The sequence below is a fragment of the Protopterus annectens genome, chromosome 13.part0, assembly GCF_019279795.1.
Source record: "Protopterus annectens isolate FY-2018-M chromosome 13.part0, PAN1.0, whole genome shotgun sequence".
Classification (NCBI taxonomy): domain Eukaryota; kingdom Metazoa; phylum Chordata; order Ceratodontiformes; family Protopteridae; genus Protopterus; species Protopterus annectens.
Genome location: NC_056747.1, coordinates 915777878 through 915796601, shown reverse-complemented (window position 1 = coordinate 915796601; position 18724 = coordinate 915777878). Strand labels below are relative to the sequence as shown.

Here is an 18724-nt window from a genome sequence, read left to right as displayed (position 1 = left end):
CTGGGACGAGTATCTGGTTAAGTGACTTACTCAAGGTCACACATTAGGTAAACGAGAGTTGAGGGAATCAAACAATGTACCACAGGAACTACAACTCATAGTCTTTACCTGTCCACCAGCTGCCAGAAATCAGCAAAGGAACAAAAAGGTACTTGGGAGCAAATAAACACTGTAGGGCAAGGCAATACAGTGGGATGAGGCTAAGCAGACATTTTAACTGCAGGTTTAAGACTGCCTTCACTATCTGGGATTAGTAGCAGAGTATAAACAAGTAGAAAGGGATGGGGAGTGCTAAGTAACAGACCAGCTCTGGTAGAGTTTTTAATTGTGTCTAGAATAGACACTGCTGCTAAAAAGAAATACTTTGTAGGACATGTAAAATATTACATAACTAGATAAGAAATCACAGGTGGTTAGAAAAGTTTGGGAAAGGAGGATTTAAAGGCAGTTTACAAAGGAATGATGGGAACACTTGTGAGGCTCCCAAGTATGCAAAAAATGTCCAGATGGTTTAAAAAATTCATCCAGAAGGTTTAGGATTTTTACATAGAAACATTTGGATAGGGTATGTTCCCTCAGGCAGACCTCGGAAGATTTTTCCTCAGGAAGCAAATGCTTGGAGGTATGATGGGAAAGAGAGAGAGAGAGAACTGGGAACTTGTTTTTGGGAACAATGAATTAGAAGATTTTGACTATTTCGTACACAGTACTTTAACAGAATAGTTAGAGAACAATTAATTTTAACTAATGAAAGTAATCTTTTGAGAGGGAATATAGGATCTGAATATTTTTGACCTAGTCAGGCCATACTAAGGTTGATATTACTGGCTACCAGAAAAGCAAATACAGGAAAACAAAACTCAAAATCTATACCCAGCATCAAGGAAATTATGTATAATGAAAAGCACACAAAAGAACTGGAGGTTGGATCTTTAGAAAAGGGGAGGAAAACATTAGTAGAAATATCATTATGTGGACAATACATGCAGATAAATTTTCATGAGAAGGGCTGAGGTTTAAGGGAAGGCACGAACTGAGCAGTTATGTAATGTTGGAATGAATGAAAATTGTTAAAAAGAAAACATATAAGTACATTGCATGACAGTAACAGTGAAAACTGTATGTGGCATCATGTTATATATTCAGTGGGATGATTTACTAAAGATGTTTAAAAAAGGACTACAAAAGACTCAGTAGGTTTATGGACCATGAAATCAAGAGTGCAGCTGTAAATGACATTACAAGTAAGAAAGATGTTCATTTTAGGCTGATTTTTTTTATGACTCCAGTATGTGTGAAATTAAAGAGTTGCAGATTCCATGCTGAAAGATCACCTTGGGAAGAAATTGAAAAGTGTTTTTCTTACCACTGTGTTCTACGCAATACAAACATCCCAGCAGCAAAGTAACTGCTGCTTATATTTTCATTTTTTTTCTAATGCTGAATGACTTCATGAGAACAGACGTGCTGATTTTGTTTTCTTAGAGAGCTATTTTTTGCCCATAATGCACTGTGAGGGCACAGTTTGAGATTAAAATGCCTGCCATGTCATGTCAGATCAGTCACATTAATTTAGAATAGAACTAGTGAGAAACAGTGTTGAAAATGAGAATCCTTTGTAAAAATATTAGGGACTTTATTACCTATTTGTTTCTTGTGTATGTATTGCATTATATATGAAGAGTTGTTGCAAATGAATAAAGAAAAAAACTGAGGTAACCACCTTTTAAAAAAAAAATGTTTTGTCAGTTGTAGGTCCTATTTTCCTTTCTTTTTAGTCAGTTCCCTATTTACTGGCTTGCAAAGTTCAGATGTTTACTGAATTTACTTTCCATGGTTGTCAGGGTTATTCACCTTCCCTCTGCAAAATATTTGACAGGTTTTTGACTTCAGGAAAGTGAAAGAATGCAACTTTTATGAAAGTATTACCTCAAATAGTTGTGAATTTTGAGACTAAATAGAGTTATGACTTCAGCAGATGTGAAATAACAAAAAAGTGACCTGTGTACCTTATTTTTTCCTTGGCAGAATACTTTCAGATGTGATGGGTAGTGATATAACAGCAAGGAAGACTTCCTGTATTATATACCATGATGTTTAATTCAGCCCCAACATGGTATGCACTGAGGAATAATCTGCTAATTCATGTTTTTTAATATGTGGAAGATGGGGACCATTCTGTATGGATGGAAACACACTCTGGGGAAAGGAAATAGTGTTTAGTGTGTGATTTTCTTTTAATGAGATGATAAACCTAATGGAGTGTCATAACAGATTTTGTTGTAGGCAGTCACATTTGAAACAATTACATCTCAGTATTCTTGAATAATAAATGAACTAAGGTTGGTGGTGTTACTGTACCAAACAGCCCTATGAGAGTCATCCAATCTTTGTAGAAGGCCTAAACACATTAAATCACCTAGTGCACACACATACGTTCCTTTAGCTGATAAAAACTTTAGTCTTAGTCAACTGTCTAACACCACTTTTAATACTTTACCTATAGACCAACAGTGTATTTCAGTTCATGGTCTCTGATTCAGGTGGGTCTCTGTGAGGGTTATATACATGAAATGTACTATATAAACTAAAGGTCACCTTCCTGATCTGTGGCAGACAGTTTCCCTGTAGTATCTTGTTGAATGAATTATTGAAACAATTTTTCTCACTCACAGTTTGCCTGAGTATATTTCTGACAGTCAGTATTCTGAACAAATGACTTTAGACCACTAAGGAATTTCCTTAAAAGGACTCCTTGACTTGCCAAATTTAACTTCAGTATAAGAACATCATTACTTGCAGTTTTGATGTAGTGGGATTGTTGATGGAACTGCTTATATTGTGTTTTTGCATGTTGATTGGTAAGATACAGGTTCAATCAACAAAGCAAAGAAAAAGTAGCAATATTTTGGCAACAAACAAAATAATTGTTGCAGCAAACTGTAATCAAAAACAGAAGTCCCATGCTATTATTGTAGGAAAGTTGTGATTTCAAGCAAGAACACCAAGAAAAGTTAGAACACTTTTGACAACAGTTCATAGGGTTGTTGAAGCAAATTGAAAGGGATTATAAGTATATGTAAGTAAGACACACATGCTTTCCTTTGGCAGCAGTTTTATTTTTCTTTGATCTGTGATTTTCTTTTTTAGCAGGTTCAGGTGTACCATAAATGTAACCTGTTTTACTTCATGGCAGGAGTTTAGTTAACACTCTGTGATTTAGGTTTTTGTATTTTTAGAATTTTGATACTCCATTGTCCTTCAGTGTTCTTGTGAAATGGTTTGTTAATAAACATCAGTTTGTTATTGTCTATGAGAAATACACTGGTGATGATGGTAGGTAGGACTGTACTTATGGTAAATTTGTTAAGAAGACCTGTGTTTTTGATTGTTCCTGTATAGCAATATAAAGAAAATATTTTAGAATTTTTAATGGACTGTATTTATCCAAATTTTATTAGTACTTTGTTCTTTTCATAGGTCACGAGTGACCTGTTTGACATTATGTCAGGTCAGACTGATCTGGACCACCCTCTTTGTGAAGAATGCACAGACACATTGCTGGATCAGCTTGACACACAACTTAATATTACAGAGAATGAATGCCAGAATTACAGGTGAGTTACTAATGGAGGGATCCATGATTCTAGTTGTGACATTTTACATTTAACTGATAGGGGAATCAGCATCCTAAGTAATAGGCTTTAATGTTGTATTAGGAAGCATTTAAATTAGCCAAGTGTGGCATAGAAATATTAGGGAAATTGTAGCATTTCCTGTCTGAGCAACAGTGTTCGTGCTGCAGATTATAATTTGGTGCAAGATTAGTAGTGGTAGAGGGAAGAAAGACAAAAAACAGCATATGCACAAATGAGCTGACAAAGGCAAGATGAAAGGAAAATGAAATGCAGAGAATGCAAGTGCTTGAAGTATAAAGAAAAGCTGTTTAACTTGTGCTTTTCATGGAAGAACAGTGCTGCGCTCTTGTGATAGTAACATAAGCATGATGTGCAGAGAATCATGACCCCATATTAAAGGTACTAGAGGGCATATTTTATAGAAGGGAAAAGAAATTAGGAAGAGATTTATCAGTGTATGTAAGGGGAAAGGTAATGGAGTAAGCGAAGACAAAAGGCACCATGTCTTCCATTAGAGATGGGAAATGTCATCGTAGTCTGCACAGAAGCTGTACAGAACTCATCACCCCAGGAAATGGTATGATTAACTAGAGTGTCTTGGCTGCAGCATCACCAGAGCAGAGTCATTTGGATTCTTTAAAAGGGACATGTCTGAGGCAGCTTGTGGTACAGTCTTCTTACAAAAGGGCAGTCTTGAGTTTAGTGCTGTCAAAGAGAGAGAGAGAAAGATAGAAAGCAGGAAAGTCTTGTATCTGGAAGCAAGCAACCATTTAGAAACAAGCCTTCAGCAGACGTGTAGTTCACAGTCCAGTTAAATGTATGGACACCTTAATCTTAGAGTCCTGACTTCAGTAGAGCAAATGCAACAGAATGGGACATTGTCTCGGGAAAAAGTTCTAGTAAGCAAGCATGAAGTGATGAGTGTGCAGGTTTGCTACCACACACTAGCTGTGTGACTGACCAAGTTACTTAAGCAGACAGTGCTCTGAGGATGCTCCTGAAAAAGGACACTTGTTTTCAGTGGTCTTAACTGTTTAACAAATGGGTAAATGTATAAAAGGTCAAATGTTTGCTGTGTGTGTATTCTGAATGCCAAATGTGCATGATATGAAATGCATAGGGTTTTAAGGTTTGTGTGTGTGGAAATTAGGGGGATGGGAGTTTGTGAGTGAGAGTACATTTGGGTTAGGTAAGGGGATAGTGCATGACAATTATGGCTGTGTGTGAATTTTAGGGTTAGGGTAGTGGTTAAGTTAGGAGATAAGCATGCACATAACAGACTGTGTGTGTGTTTTGTATGGGTTCTGTGTCTGAGATGCCATGTGTAGTGGTAGCATTACAGGAAGGGTTTTTCTAAAGTTAGGTTGGGGTTAGGGACAGGGGCAGGGTTTGAGTTAGCCATTATCAGTAAGGTGCAGCAGGTTGATCTCTCAGAACATCAGTCATTTAATTGTTTTTTATTTATATAGGTACACACACACACACACACACACACACACACATATATATCATGTGCATATATACACATGCGCCATGCACACATTTATTTATATATATATATATATATATATATATATATATATATATATATATATACACACACACACACACACACACACACACACACACACACGTATGGGAAGTGGAAAACAGTAATTCACATTAAAGCAGAATGGAAACAGGAAATGCAGTCAGAAAGCAAAAACCCAAGCTAAGGAAAACATAATTCAGTCAAAGGGACTTCCAAGATGGCTACACACTAATTAACAGGTTGATTAGAGCTTTACCAGCATGAAAACTGCAACTGTAAAAAACAGACTAGATAAAGTTATTCATTAATGGCTAGTAATTACACTGTCAAATAATACATTTGGAGAAAGTGAGAGAAAGTAATCCAAAAAAGAAAAAGTTCAGGCTGAAAAGAATCTTGCACTTATTTAACAAAAAGCAGTTCAAGTTTCAGCTTTGGTATAGGAGATGGCTTCCAGTTATTTAGAAGAAGAAGAAAAAAGTCAAGTGTACTCCAAGGTTTTTAAAATAAGTGAAATACTAAAGACATATATAAAGTCATAACAAAAAGCTGGAAAAAATAAAAGAAGCCTTAACTAACTATTCAGGTGAACTAATAAAATTGCAAAAATCAGAGGATGAAAAAAAAAAAAAGCTGGCTGAACGTGTGGCTTCTCATAAAGAGCTGTTTCAGAAGGCAGCACAAAGAGAAAGACTATATATTTTCTGCAATGCTGCAATAACTGGAAGGAATAGATTGCATTCATTTTATGAAAGTACAAGTGCACAACTGGAATGTTCCAGAGCAGGATTTAACATCTGTGTGTATGTTCCAAATTTTGGCATGAGAAAGCAGCCACAGCCATATTAGTCAAGATTCAATGCTACCAGCAGAAATAGTTTTTCTTAAAATTATGACAGAAGGGAAAAGTATTAAAAATTTTGGACAAGACAGTAGAATGTTTATGGAAAATTATTATGGAGTTTACACTAGGCAGTAAAAAAAGCAAGTTTATACCAGCAGTCAGGTAATGTCGAGAGGCTGTGAGATTCAATCTGCTGTATGCATCTTTCATCAGAATCTTTTTTCCTGGAGGACCAAAGACATTTTTGGATGCAGAACTGGCTAAGATGGAAATAAACAGTTTAACCAGTAAACTGATGAGGGCGCTGCTTCTCATTTTTATAGTAACAGCTTATAAAAAGACTTTGCCAGTGAAACTGTTCCATTGTTCCAAAGGAGAATGCATGAGAGAGAGAAATCCACAGGAACTGTCTAGAAGACCCAGGAGTACCTTGGACTTGGACCAGAGACTGGTATTGAAATTACTGAATAAATGGGAGACGGATCTGAAGAAAAAATGGTATTTTGTTGACTGTATTGAACTGGTTGGTGGTAGACTGTAATGCATATACCCCCTTTGTCATTAATGTTTAAAAGGACAATGAATGGACTAAAGAAGTAAGTGTAAGTAAAACAGTTCTTGTTCTTACTATTATTTTTATAAAAAAAAAAATCATAATGTAAATTGTATGTTATGTTATAAACCAGTCTTGTGTACATGGCAGTCGAGGGTATTTTAAAAGTGACTTGAGGGGGGTGTCCTATCAGTGATTGCTGTACACATTAAAGATAGTAAAGCAGAAAAGTATTTGTATTAGTTTTGCGGCATCCAGGCTTTACACTGTTGCAAGGTAAGAAAGGCTAAGCAAAAGCAAGTTGAGGTTAATATAATGTTGTGCTCCTGTGATGCTGAGATGGTATATAGAAGTATATTGATCATAGTATGTTAAGTTGTCAATCTTGCCTTCATTCTTGCTGGATGGGTTCGGAGCTGATCCTCGGCTCCGACTCGTCACTTGCTAAGCTCGAGAGTCACTTTTACCAGCTCAAGGCAGCCCCATATCCCATGATGCAAGGCGGTAATTACCCAGATCTCATTTGCCGCTTCGCTAATGAGGTCATTTTTTTTATCAGCTCCTGGTAAGTGATATATTTCTAGTTTTTGGTCAGGTTTGAAGAGTTAAAACCCGAATATTTGGTCCTTTTAGTCTTCTTTCTACACCTCGGTGTATTTCACTTAGCTCCATACCCCCTTTTTTCACATAGCTCCCTTAGGTTAGTTTTTCGGGCCTTAGGCCTTTCCCACCCTCACAGTTCCTGTCAGGTTTTCCCTCAGGTGTGTATGTGTGTGTTGTCTCTCTAGTTGATAACTAAATTGTTAGTGGTTATTAATATATTTTCAGTGTTAGTGTCTTGGTTGGACTGACTGGTGTGTGTGACTGTTTTAACACCGAGATATGTCCAAAGATACTAGGGTCTCAGGTTTCAAGAAGTGTGACTCGTGCTGTCAGAAGATGTCTCTGACAGACGGTCACACTTCTTGTATTTATTGCCTGGGACCCCTACACCTGCAGGACTCCTGTGCTATATGTCATTCCTTCAGCCAGAGAGTCCTGCAGGAATGTAGAAATAAGTTGATCCTTAGGGGTCTACTTAAACCAGAGAGCTCCCCGGCTAAAGTCGGCTCCGGGAAGCCCTCTAAACCTCCCAAGACCCAGACTTCGGTGTCCAAGTCTGTGGTCTTGGTTCCGACTCCGCCGGAGTCGACATCGGCTCCGTCCGGAGCCGATCCTTCCTTGTTGGAAGTCACTGTGTCAGCGCCGACGGTTATCGGCACCGGTACCTTGGATTTGGCACCAGTGTCGAAGCATGTCTCGGCTCCGGCTGGAGCCGAGATATCTTTGCCTCCTCTCGGAGCCGACAAGTTGTCGGCTCCGTCTGGAGCCGAGCGTTCCTTGGCTCCGATGGCTCCATCCAAGAAGAGGTCTAGATCTCCTTCTTTGGAATATATTCACTCGGCTCCAGCATCCCCCTTGCTCTCGGAGCAGAGCCGATCATCGAGGTCTTCCAGGCTTTCAGACCACGATTTAGAGAGAGTGGTAAGTAGGCTATTGAAGTCACAGGCACTAACCCAGATGCTCCATAGCCCGTCTCATCAGACGTCAGCTATCATTCATCCCCCTGAAATTCCTCCTTCGACTCTCCTACAGAGCTCGGAGCCGGAGAATATTGGTACCGTGACTGTTGCTGCGTCGGAGCTGATACCACTCCTTTCGGCTCTGTCATCCTCGACTCCTATCTCCTCCTTGAGACCTTCCTTGGAGGGATCCGGGCGTCGGGCTTCCCTGGTTGGCTCCGAGGGGGCGAGTGGCATCGGACCCTTGTCCGACCCCGTTCTCCCTCTCGGAGCTTCGGCCTTGGTGAGCTCGGCCCCGACATCTGCTTCAGAGCCTTCCCTTTCAGTGGGACCAGGGATCCCTGTTTTTTCGGAGCGGGATCTCTCAGTTCTCCCTGGGAGGGGAGCCTTCGAGGTGATGAGGAGTGTGCTAGCCCCAGAGCTTAGCCAGCAGTCGGTTCCTTTAGCTCCTCCCTCTACGGTGCCTGTAGATGCCTCTTCCCGTTCTCTTGCTCCCAGACCCAGAGATCCATCACCCCAGGTCTCCCCATTGGGAAGAACTTCCTCTTCCGAGGTTTCTCCTGATCCTTCAGGTGAACCCCCGCGTAAGAGGACTTGCAAGAGGAAGCACTTAGACTCTCCTGAATCTACAACCTCGGATACCAATTTAGATGAGTCGGAGGGGTCCCCAAGATCCCCCTCTGAGGATGTCTCCTTTCCAGACATCCTTGAGCTCCTGAAACAGAGGGGAAACTGGCCCTCCATTAACCCCTCCAAGGATGAATCGGTATACCTGGAGGCTTTTGGATCTCGACCCTCCACCTCCTGGGTGTCTCCGCCTTTCGACCCTCTTATGGAGGTCATAGCTCGAAAGGCATGGGCATCTCCTGATTCGGTGGAACCAGTCCCTAGGAGACCTTCAAAATTTATTATGGCCCCCACAGAAAAGCAGTTTCTTACTAAAGGTGTCACGGTTGATGCCATGGTGGTGGCAGCCGCCACTAAGAAGGAACTTGCAGATCCTTCCGTACCAGTCCATCCTCCTAAGAGAGAGTCCAGGACTATGGACCAGGTATGGTAAGCGGATGTTTTCCTCAGCGACCTTTGCTATGCGTTCGCTGAACTATTTATGTCACTTCACCAGACTTCAAAGGGATATCCTTAAAGAATTAGGTGAAGTAGTACAGGATCCTTCAGCTGCTGGAGCTCAGGAAAAGATTGCTTCTCAGCTGGAAATCCTTAACTCCATAGCCAACTCCTCCATGCGGCTCATTTCTTATGCGGCCGATGGGGCGAGTAGAGCTGCAGGCACAGGAGTGGCTCTCAGACGTCAGTCCTGGATGCGGCTCTGTAATTTTGCAGACCCTTTTAAGGCGTCCTTCACAAACTCTCCCTTCAATGGGTCAACTTTGGCCCTCAGGTGAAGGACACGTTGACCAGGTGTGAGCAAGACGGCAAGACTCTTTCTGCCGTAGGAGTCCGTTTCTCCACCCCTTCTAGGCCTTTTCCCAAAGGTCAGAAAGGGGAGAAGATGTGGTTCCGGAAATCTCAAGGAGTCACGCCGGACGCACGTGGTCAATTTACCCCCAGAGGCAGAGGGGGTAATAACAATAGACGCCGCCCTAGGGGCAGAGGGGGTCCGCAAAACCAGGGTAGTAGAGAGCCTCTCTCTGACAAGCCCTTCCAGCATCCCTGAGGTGTTGCCCGACTGTCCACCCTTGGAGGCAGTCGGGGGGAGATTATCGCTGTACCCAGAAGCCTGGTTTTCCCTCTCTCAAGACAGATGGGTACAGTCGATCATATCTGAGGGTTACAAGATTCCCTTCCAGGAAAGCCCCTTCCCTCAGAAAAGTTCCCTTCCAGACGTGCCACCCAGTCTAAGGGAAATTGCAAAACTAGAAGTTTCAAAGCTTCTAAAAAAAAGGGCCATCCAGCCAGCTCCAACAGACCATTTAGAGTCCGGAATCTACTCAAGGTTCTTTTTGGTCCCCAAAAAGGCGAGAGACTGGAGACCAATATTACACCTCAGCAGGCTCAACAAGTCTGTCAAAAAGACGAGATTTCGGATGGTCACACTTCAATCGATTTTGCCCTTTCTGGGAAAAGACAACTGGATGTGCTCCATAGACCTTCAGGATGCGTACTATCACATAAAAATCCACAGACGCTCCCGAAGGTTTCTCCACTTTCGGCTGGGGACCAGTCATTTTCAATTCAGAGCCCTGCCCTTTGGTCTCACTACAGCCCCCAGAGTGTTCACCAAATGCATGGCAGTGGTCACGGCTCACCTGAGACGTCAAGGATTCCAGGTGTTTCCATATCTCGACGACTGGCTCCTCTCAGCCACCACCAGGCATCAACTCATCAAAGCCAGAGACTACACCCTACGTCTCTGCACTCAGTTGGGAATTTTGGTAAACTTCGAAAAGTCCTCCTCATCGCCCTGCCAATCTATTGTCTTTATAGGCGCAAATCTGGACACTACTCGGATGTCAGCAAACCTAACAGAGCAGGGAATCCTAGATATCCAAAACCAGGTATGGATCATCCTCGCCAGCAACAAGGTACAAGCCAGGTTGGTCCTGAAAGTGTTGGGCCTCATGGCGGCTGCCATCACACTTCATCCTTTTCAGGTCACCCCACAGATTTTCTATTGGATTTAGGTCTGGGCTCTGGCTGGGCCATTCCAAAACTTTAATTTTCTTCTGGTGATGTCATTCTTTTGTTGATTTGGATGTATGCTTGGGGTCATTGTCATGCTAAAAGGTGAAATTCTTCATCTTCATCTTTCTAGTAGACGCCTGAACGTTTTGGGCCAAAAGTGACTGGTATTTGGAACTGTTTATAATTCCCTCCACTTTGACTAAAGCCCCAGTTCCAGCTGAAAAAAAGCAACCCCAAAGCATGATACTGCCACCACCATGCTTCTCTGTGGGGATGGTGTTCTTTTGGTGATGCAAAGAGCTGTTTTTGCACCAAACATACCTTTTGGAATTGTAGCCAAAAAGTTCAACTTTGGTCTTATCAGACCATAACACATTTTCCCATGTTTTTGGGAAACCTGGATGTATTATTTTGCAAATTTTAGCTGAGCCCAGATGTTTTTCTGTGCAAGAAAAGGCTTCTGTCTTGCACAAAAGCTTTTAGCACAGTGACTCAGGCAACAGAAAGTAGAAAGGGCTGTCGCCAAGCTTAGGCAGCATATAACAAGGAAGGTAACGAGATCTTGTTGACGTATTAGAAATGTTTCAGAAATTCTATGAAAGTCTGTATAAAGCAGAGAAGTATGGAATCAAGAAAAGATACAAATGGAAATGTTTATGGAAGAATTAAATATGCCAGGGTTAAAGGTGCAAGAGGCTCAATTACTAATGGTTAGGATAGGAGGAGATAAGATAAAAATTGTCATGTATAACCAGTCTACAGGAGAGTCCCCAGGAATAGATGGTATTCCTGTTGAAGTTTGGAAGCTAGGAGGGAAAACTGTTAAAGATCTGAAAAGGTTCTGTTTAACTGAAAAGGTTCTGTTTAACAGTATTTTAAGAGAAGAAGTACCAACATCCTAGAAGAAAGCAATGGTAGCTGTAATACCTAAAGTGGGTAAACATCCATCAGATCCAGCTTCATACAGGCCCATTTCAATACTAAACTATGATTATAAAGTGTTCATGTCTATAATGGGTAAAAGAATGGCAAAAGTAATGCCAAAATTGAATATCGATCAATGTAGTTTTGTGGAGGGGAGGCAAACATTTGACAACATTAACAGAACATTAATGATCCAGAGGGAAGCGGTATATAAGGAAATAACATTGTTGTTGGTGGGTCTTGATGCAGAGAATGAATTTGACAGGGTAAACCGGGACACTGAGCAGGGCAATGGAAGCATTTGCATTTCTTGAACAAAATTTGATCAGGAGGGCATTTGAGGGATCAGAGGCAAAAATTGAAGGGAGTGGGGTCCTCTCTGATCATTTTTGCTTGAGCAGAGGAACAGGCAGGGGTGTCCTCTTTTCCCTTCGCCATTGGCAAAAAAAAAACCTGACTCAGAAATTCAAGAATATCATTGGTATGGTAGTCAAGAAAAGCTGGCTCTATTTGCAGGTGATATTTTATATCTGACAAAACTAGCGAGAGACATTACAATGTTGTGGAACATTTTGAAACCGTTTCAGATTATTTTGGGATACAAAATTAATGAAGCTAAAACAAAGGCAATGGTGGTAAATTATGGACACATATATGAATTGGTTCAGCAATATCCATATTTATGGGGATATAATAAAATGAAGTATTTAGGAGTATGGATTAAAAATGTTTCTGGTGTGGCAGCTAAGGATATGTGGGAAGAGACTAAACACAAAATAATACAAAAGCTGGGAAAATGGAAACTTTGTTATATGGATATGGATAGTAGGATACAAGCAGTTAAAATGTTTAGCCCCAGTAGTCTTCTACACAGGTCGGGCATATTTTTATCAACCAGAGGAGAAGTTGTGGTTAGGAGTTAAAGAGCTGCAGGTCTTTATGTGGAAGGGCAAGATGGCAAGAGTCAAGTAGGATAAGCTGATTCTTCCAGTAGTACATGGTGGAAATGGATTACCCAATTTTTGAAGGGGTATTGCAGAGCTTTACAGATGTCCTTCAAGGATGCATCTGCAGTCATCACATATGGGTTGTCCTGCCTCCGGCAGCCCTTCGGTCGGCCGAATTCCAAAGTCTGGGTCCGGCGTCGGCTGATGTCGCCCTCTCCCCAATGTCAGAGCGCCTGGGGTATAAAAGCGTCAGCCGACGCCATCTTCCTCAGTCTTTCTTGCCGCGTGGTGCCCGAAGAAGAAGCAGTTCGCAAGTGTCGGTCGGCCAGCTCCTGTAATTCAGCTACCGAAGACTTCAAAAGCTAAGTACCCCGTTGGGGACTCTTTCTTGCCTCAGCCGATGTCAAATAAAATTAATAATTGCTTAACTTGTGGGAAACAAATACCTCATAAGGATTTCCACTCTTACTGCCTCCCTTGCCTAGGCCCAGACCACGACGTCTCGGCCTGTTCAGCCTGTGCTTCCTTCAACCGATGCACTCTTAGACGTCGGGCGGAGTTTGCAGAGGAATTTTTTGGGGCTAGTTTTGCTTACAATATGCCGTCGGAGACTCCGACTTCACATTTAATAAAGAAACTGAAGGACAAGGACCGACACAGTGTGCCGCGGTTTCGGCTGAAACCACGGCCAGGCTTACCGCGAGTGTCTCGGTCTCGGCTGAAACCGAGTCCTTGGTGCTTCCGTCCACCGATACCGCTCAACCGACAACCTCGGCCCCGGAGGCCCCTACGGAGTCGGTTATTGAATCTCCATCAGAAACTGGTGTCCTGGAACCTTCTGACACCATTCCCTTAGACAAAACTACACCAGCACGTGGTGCAGCCAGGCCTCCTGCATCCATGTCCGTAAAGGCATTCTCCAGGGCTAAAGCTGCTAAACACTCAAAAGCTTTGCCTCCCAGGGTTATTCCTCAGGGACCCTCTACAGGTTCACAGATCCTAAGTTTAGCAGAGGACCTTATTTCCTTAATTAGGGGCTCACAGCCTCATCTGGACAGGGGCTCTCAACCTCCTCCAGATAAAAGGCCCAGGGTTAAGCCCTCTGATCCCCACTCCTCAGATGAGGCCTCTGATGGCTCTACTCTTTCGGACTACCAAGAGGAGGGTTTTTCGGCCTACGAGGATTCTGATGCAGAGGAATCTATCCCCTCGGCCTCCCCTCCTGAAGAGCTTTCTTTCGGGGAGACACTACACACTATGAGAGAGCATTTCCAATGGCAGAGCCAGGAATTCTCTGATTCCAGGAAGAGATTAAGGACTTTCTTGCATTTGCCTCAGCATAGACCTTTGGCTATTTCTCCTGTTTTGAATGCCATTGATGATGTGTACTCTGAGTCTAGCACAACCCCTGACACTCTTCCTCCGGCTCCTGCCAAACCCGATAGGTACTACAGGGTCCCGGACTCGCATCTTTTCCTTTACAAGGCCCACTCTGCTGATCCAGAAACTATTTCCCAGGGCCCTAAAGGGGTTGCAGCTGCCACTTCTAAAAATCCACTCCCCTCTGAAAGGGAGTCCAGGGCTTTAGAGAGATGGGGTAAAAAAATGTATACCTCTGCTACTCTTTCTATGAGGGCTTTAAATTGTCAATTTCATATGATACAGTACCAAGAGTATTTGTTGGATGAATTGCATAAAAAAAAAAAAAAACTGTCTTCACCTGAGCCCCTAGATCGCAAATCACTTCAGGATCTGGTACATAACTCCCAACAGGTTAGCAACCATTTCTTGCAGTGTGGTTATGATGCATTGGAAGCTTCATGTAGGTCAGCTATGACAGGTGCAGTCATACGTAGGCATGTTTGGCTGAAGGAACAATCTCTGCCAGACCATGTTAAAGCAAAGCTTCTGGATGCTCCATTGGAAAAGCAAAAGTTATTTGGCTTCACTGCTCAGGAGGTCTTAAAGAAATTTGAAGAAAAAGCAAAATCTGTCTAAACAGTCAAAGATTTTCTCCAAGTCCAACCACCAAGATTCAGCAGAAATTGGCCTTCCAAGAATTGCCCTTTCCAGACACAGAGAGATTTCAGAGAGGCAAGAACAGGCGTGCCAGAGGTAGAGGGCAAGCTAGAGGCTCCTACAGAGGCCGTCAATGGCAGCCTCCCAACCAGAGAGGTAGTGCAGGACCTACAACTGCTGCACAAGGACAGACTCAATGACTTTACTTTGACACCACCAACCAGGGCTCAATTGGAAACACCTTTGGGCAGAAAGCTTTCTTTATATTCAGAAAACTGGCACAGTATTACAAGAGACAAATGGACACTACAAATAATAGACAAAGGGTACAGGTTCCATTTTCACACATTACCAAAAAGAAAAGGCATGCCAGACCTGCCACCGAATCAAAGGGCAGAGGCTTTGAAACAAATCTCCAACTTAATGCAAATGAAAGCTATAGAAAAGGTTCCTCTCTCAGAACAAGGCCAAGGATTTTATTCCAGACTATTCCTTGTTCCAAGAAAAGAAAAGCAATGGAGGCCTATTCTCGACTTGTCCGCACTGAATACTTATCTCATTGTGCCAAAATTCAAAATGCTGACTCTACAGCAACTCCTTCCCATGCTGGGCAAGTGGTCTTGGCTGGTAACTCTAGACCTCAAGGAGGCATACCTGCATGTCCCTATCAGACAAAGTTGCAGAAGACACCTCATATTTCTTGCAGGTTCAGAGCATTATCAATTCTCAGCATTGCCCTTTGGCTTATCTACTGCACCCAGAGTATTCACGAAATGCCTGGCATCAGTAATTGCACCCTGCAGACTTCAGGGTATTCAAATATACCCATATCTGGACGACTGCCTTATACAAGCAGACAGTCAACAAACTTTGGTAAAACACTTGAATTATGCCATTCACCTACTTCAGGCCTTGGGATATACAGTCAACATTCACAAGTCAAGACTTGTTCCATCCCAAAGAATAACTTTTCTGGGTGCAAATCTAGACACAACCACCCAAATGGCTTTCCTCACAGAAGAAAAACAAAGTCAACTACCGGATTACTTCAAAAATCTGTCAAGACAAACTCAGCTGACTGCAAGGAAAATCCTGCAGGCCCTGGGTTACATGGCTTCTTGCATTCTCCTGATTCCACAAGCAAGGCTGCATATGAAAAAACTACAATGGTACCTAAGGAGTTAATGGACTCAGCACAATCACAGCTTGGAAACTTTGTTACCACTCATTCCATGCCTTCAAAAGGAATTTCTGTGGTGGGCTCAAGCAAGCCAGTCAAACAGGGGTCTGCCCTTCAGCAAACCAATAGCCAGCCAAACCATTACAACGGACGCTTCAGACCACGGATGGGGAGCGCACATGGAGGGCAGATGCATTCAAGGACTATGTTCACAAAAAGAGCTACGCATGCACATAAACCAAAAGGAAATGCTGGCAGTGATACATGCAATCGAGGCCTTCAAACTCTTTCTGCATCAAGGCCACCTGCTAATAAGGACAGACAACACCACAGTTATGTGGTACATAAACAAGCAAGGGGGCACCCATTCTTACCCTCTTTGCAGACTGGCAATGAATCTATGGGAACTTTCCTTGAAAATCAATATAGAGCTTCAGTCCCAGTTCGTGCCAGGAAAGGACAATATACTGGCGGATGGCTTAAGCAGAAACATCATGGATGCACACGAATGGATGCTGCACCCAGACATCTTCCTTCAGATAACACAATTATGGGGGAGGCCGGACATAGATCTCTCTTCCTCCCCCCACAATCATCAGCTGAAGAAATTCTGCTCAAGGACATACCACCCACAAGCATGGAAAGTGGACGCCCTTTCTTTCAGCTGGAGAACTCTAACAGTGTATGCTTTTCCACCTCTTCCATTAATGACCAAGGTCTTACTGAAGATCAGGACAGAGCAGCCAAAAGTGATTCTGATAGCTCCGGACTGGCCAAGACAGCACTGGTACCCACTGTTAAAGAGCATGTCACGCACAAAACCATGGCCTCTTCCACTATGGCCACTTCTCCTGACACAACACAATTACAAAACTGCATTCCAACCTGAAGACCTTGCAGCTAACAGCCTGGAAAATACCTTGATTCCTCCACAGGATAAGCTATTCAAGAGAGTGAAGGATATCATCATGGAAGCTCGCCGGCCTTCCACAAGGAAGGCATATTCAGCAAAATGGAAAAGATTTCACACTTGGAACACCACAAAGGGCCTAGATGCGACAGTGATGAACGTGGCACATATTCTGGAATACTTGGCAGAAATGCTCCACAATGGCCTGTCTTACTCTTCCATCAAAATTCATGCTTCAGCAATTTCAGCAGAGTACAATACTGATCCACCTGTCTTCTCTCATCCTCTCCTAAGACAGTTTCTAAGAGGAATTAAAAACATCAATCCTCCAAGGAAACCACCAGTGCCTACTTGGGACCTTAACTTCATGTTGGAAAAACTAACACTACCTTCCTTTGAACCAGCAGCATCTGCAGAACCACAGTTCCTGTCTTGGAAGACTGTCTTCCTTCTGGCCATAACCTCAGCAAGAAGAGTATCTGAGATACAGGCCCTCATGGCAGTACAGCCATTTCTTATTTTTCATCAGGACAGAGTTTCAAGAACCAATCCTTCATTTATGCCAAAGGTGGTATCCAGGGTCTCATTAAACCAAGCTATTCACCTGCCTACCTTCTTTCCAAATCCACAAAACAAAGGGGAAAAACTTCTGCACACCCTGGACATACACAGGCAGTTGCATTACTACTTGGACAGAACTAAAAGTTACAGAAAAACTGACCAGCTGTTTGTAGCATATGCTGCTGGTGCACAAGGAAAAGCAATTTCCAAACAGACAATTTCAAAATGGATAGGGAATTGCATTCATTTTTGTTACTCCTTTCATGGAAAGACTGTGCCAGCTAACAGTAGACCTCATTCCACCAGAGCTACAGCCACGTCCACAACCTTCTTAAGGAGGGGTGGCTACCAAGGGCATTTTAGAAGCTGCTACATGGAGCTCCGTGCATACATTTTCCAAGCATTACAATTTACCTTTATATTCCAGATCCAGAGCAGGCTTTGCTACGGCAGTCCTGCAGGGCATTTTAGCTACACCATCTTTTACATAGATCCTCCACCCCCAGATTGGCTATGGTATTCTACCCATATGTGATGACTGCAGATGCATCCTTGAAGGACATAGTACAGTTTTGTACCTACCATAAATGTAGATGTCCGATAGGTATGCATCTGCAGTCAGGTTTACCCCCTCCTTCCCTCTGTGGTATTTCTTGGGTTCTTATCCCTCTCATAGCTAGCTGGGGTTATCTATTATGGTGTATTTGTTTTATATACATAGACATATACATATACATATATATATATATATATATATATATATATATATATATATATATATATTTCTGTACATGTTTGGAATTTATTGCATTTCTCCAAATTTAGCCTTCCTTAGAGGGCACCTGGCATCTGGGGCAAGAAAAACTGAGGAAGATGGCGTCGGCTGATGCTTTTATACCCCAGACACTCTGACGTCGGGGAGAGGGCGACATCAGCTGACGCCGGACCCAGACTTTGGAATCCGGCCGACTGAAGGGCTGCCTGAGGCAGGACAACCCATATGTGATGACTGCAGATGCATACCTATCGGACATCTACATTTATGGTAGGTACAAAACTGTACTTTAAGGTTCCTATACATAGTACAAGCAGGAACCTGCACTTCAAAGTGGAAAGGGATGATAATGAAATTAGGGGGAAGCTCATAGAAATAAGGAGAGACTGGGATTTTGGATGCAGGCCTTTAAGGAAAATAACAATAATCATACATCATATTAGATCTGTAAAGTAGCAGAAAGTATCCTAAGAAGTTAGCCAACACGGGAATGGAGAAAGGAGATTCTGCCAAAAGGGATGACTACAATTAGGGATATAGACAGCAGGCAGGAAGGGGGGGCTGGAATTTATTGGAGAAAACTGGCAAAAGAACCAAGGTATTGGGAGCTAATAACCAGAGAGAGATTATAGAAAGG

General features: G+C 42.6%; 1 protein-coding gene across 1 annotated transcript in view; it reads left to right on the top strand.

Annotated features, from left to right (window-relative positions):
- The window catches only part of BECN1 (beclin 1), a 1139297-nt gene that overhangs the window by 671089 nt on the left and 449484 nt on the right, over positions 1-18724 (top strand). The window contains exon 7 of the mRNA XM_044054677.1: positions 3481-3617. Coding sequence (XP_043910612.1) covers positions 3481-3617 — 137 coding nt within the window. The remainder of the gene's footprint in view (positions 1-3480; positions 3618-18724) is intronic.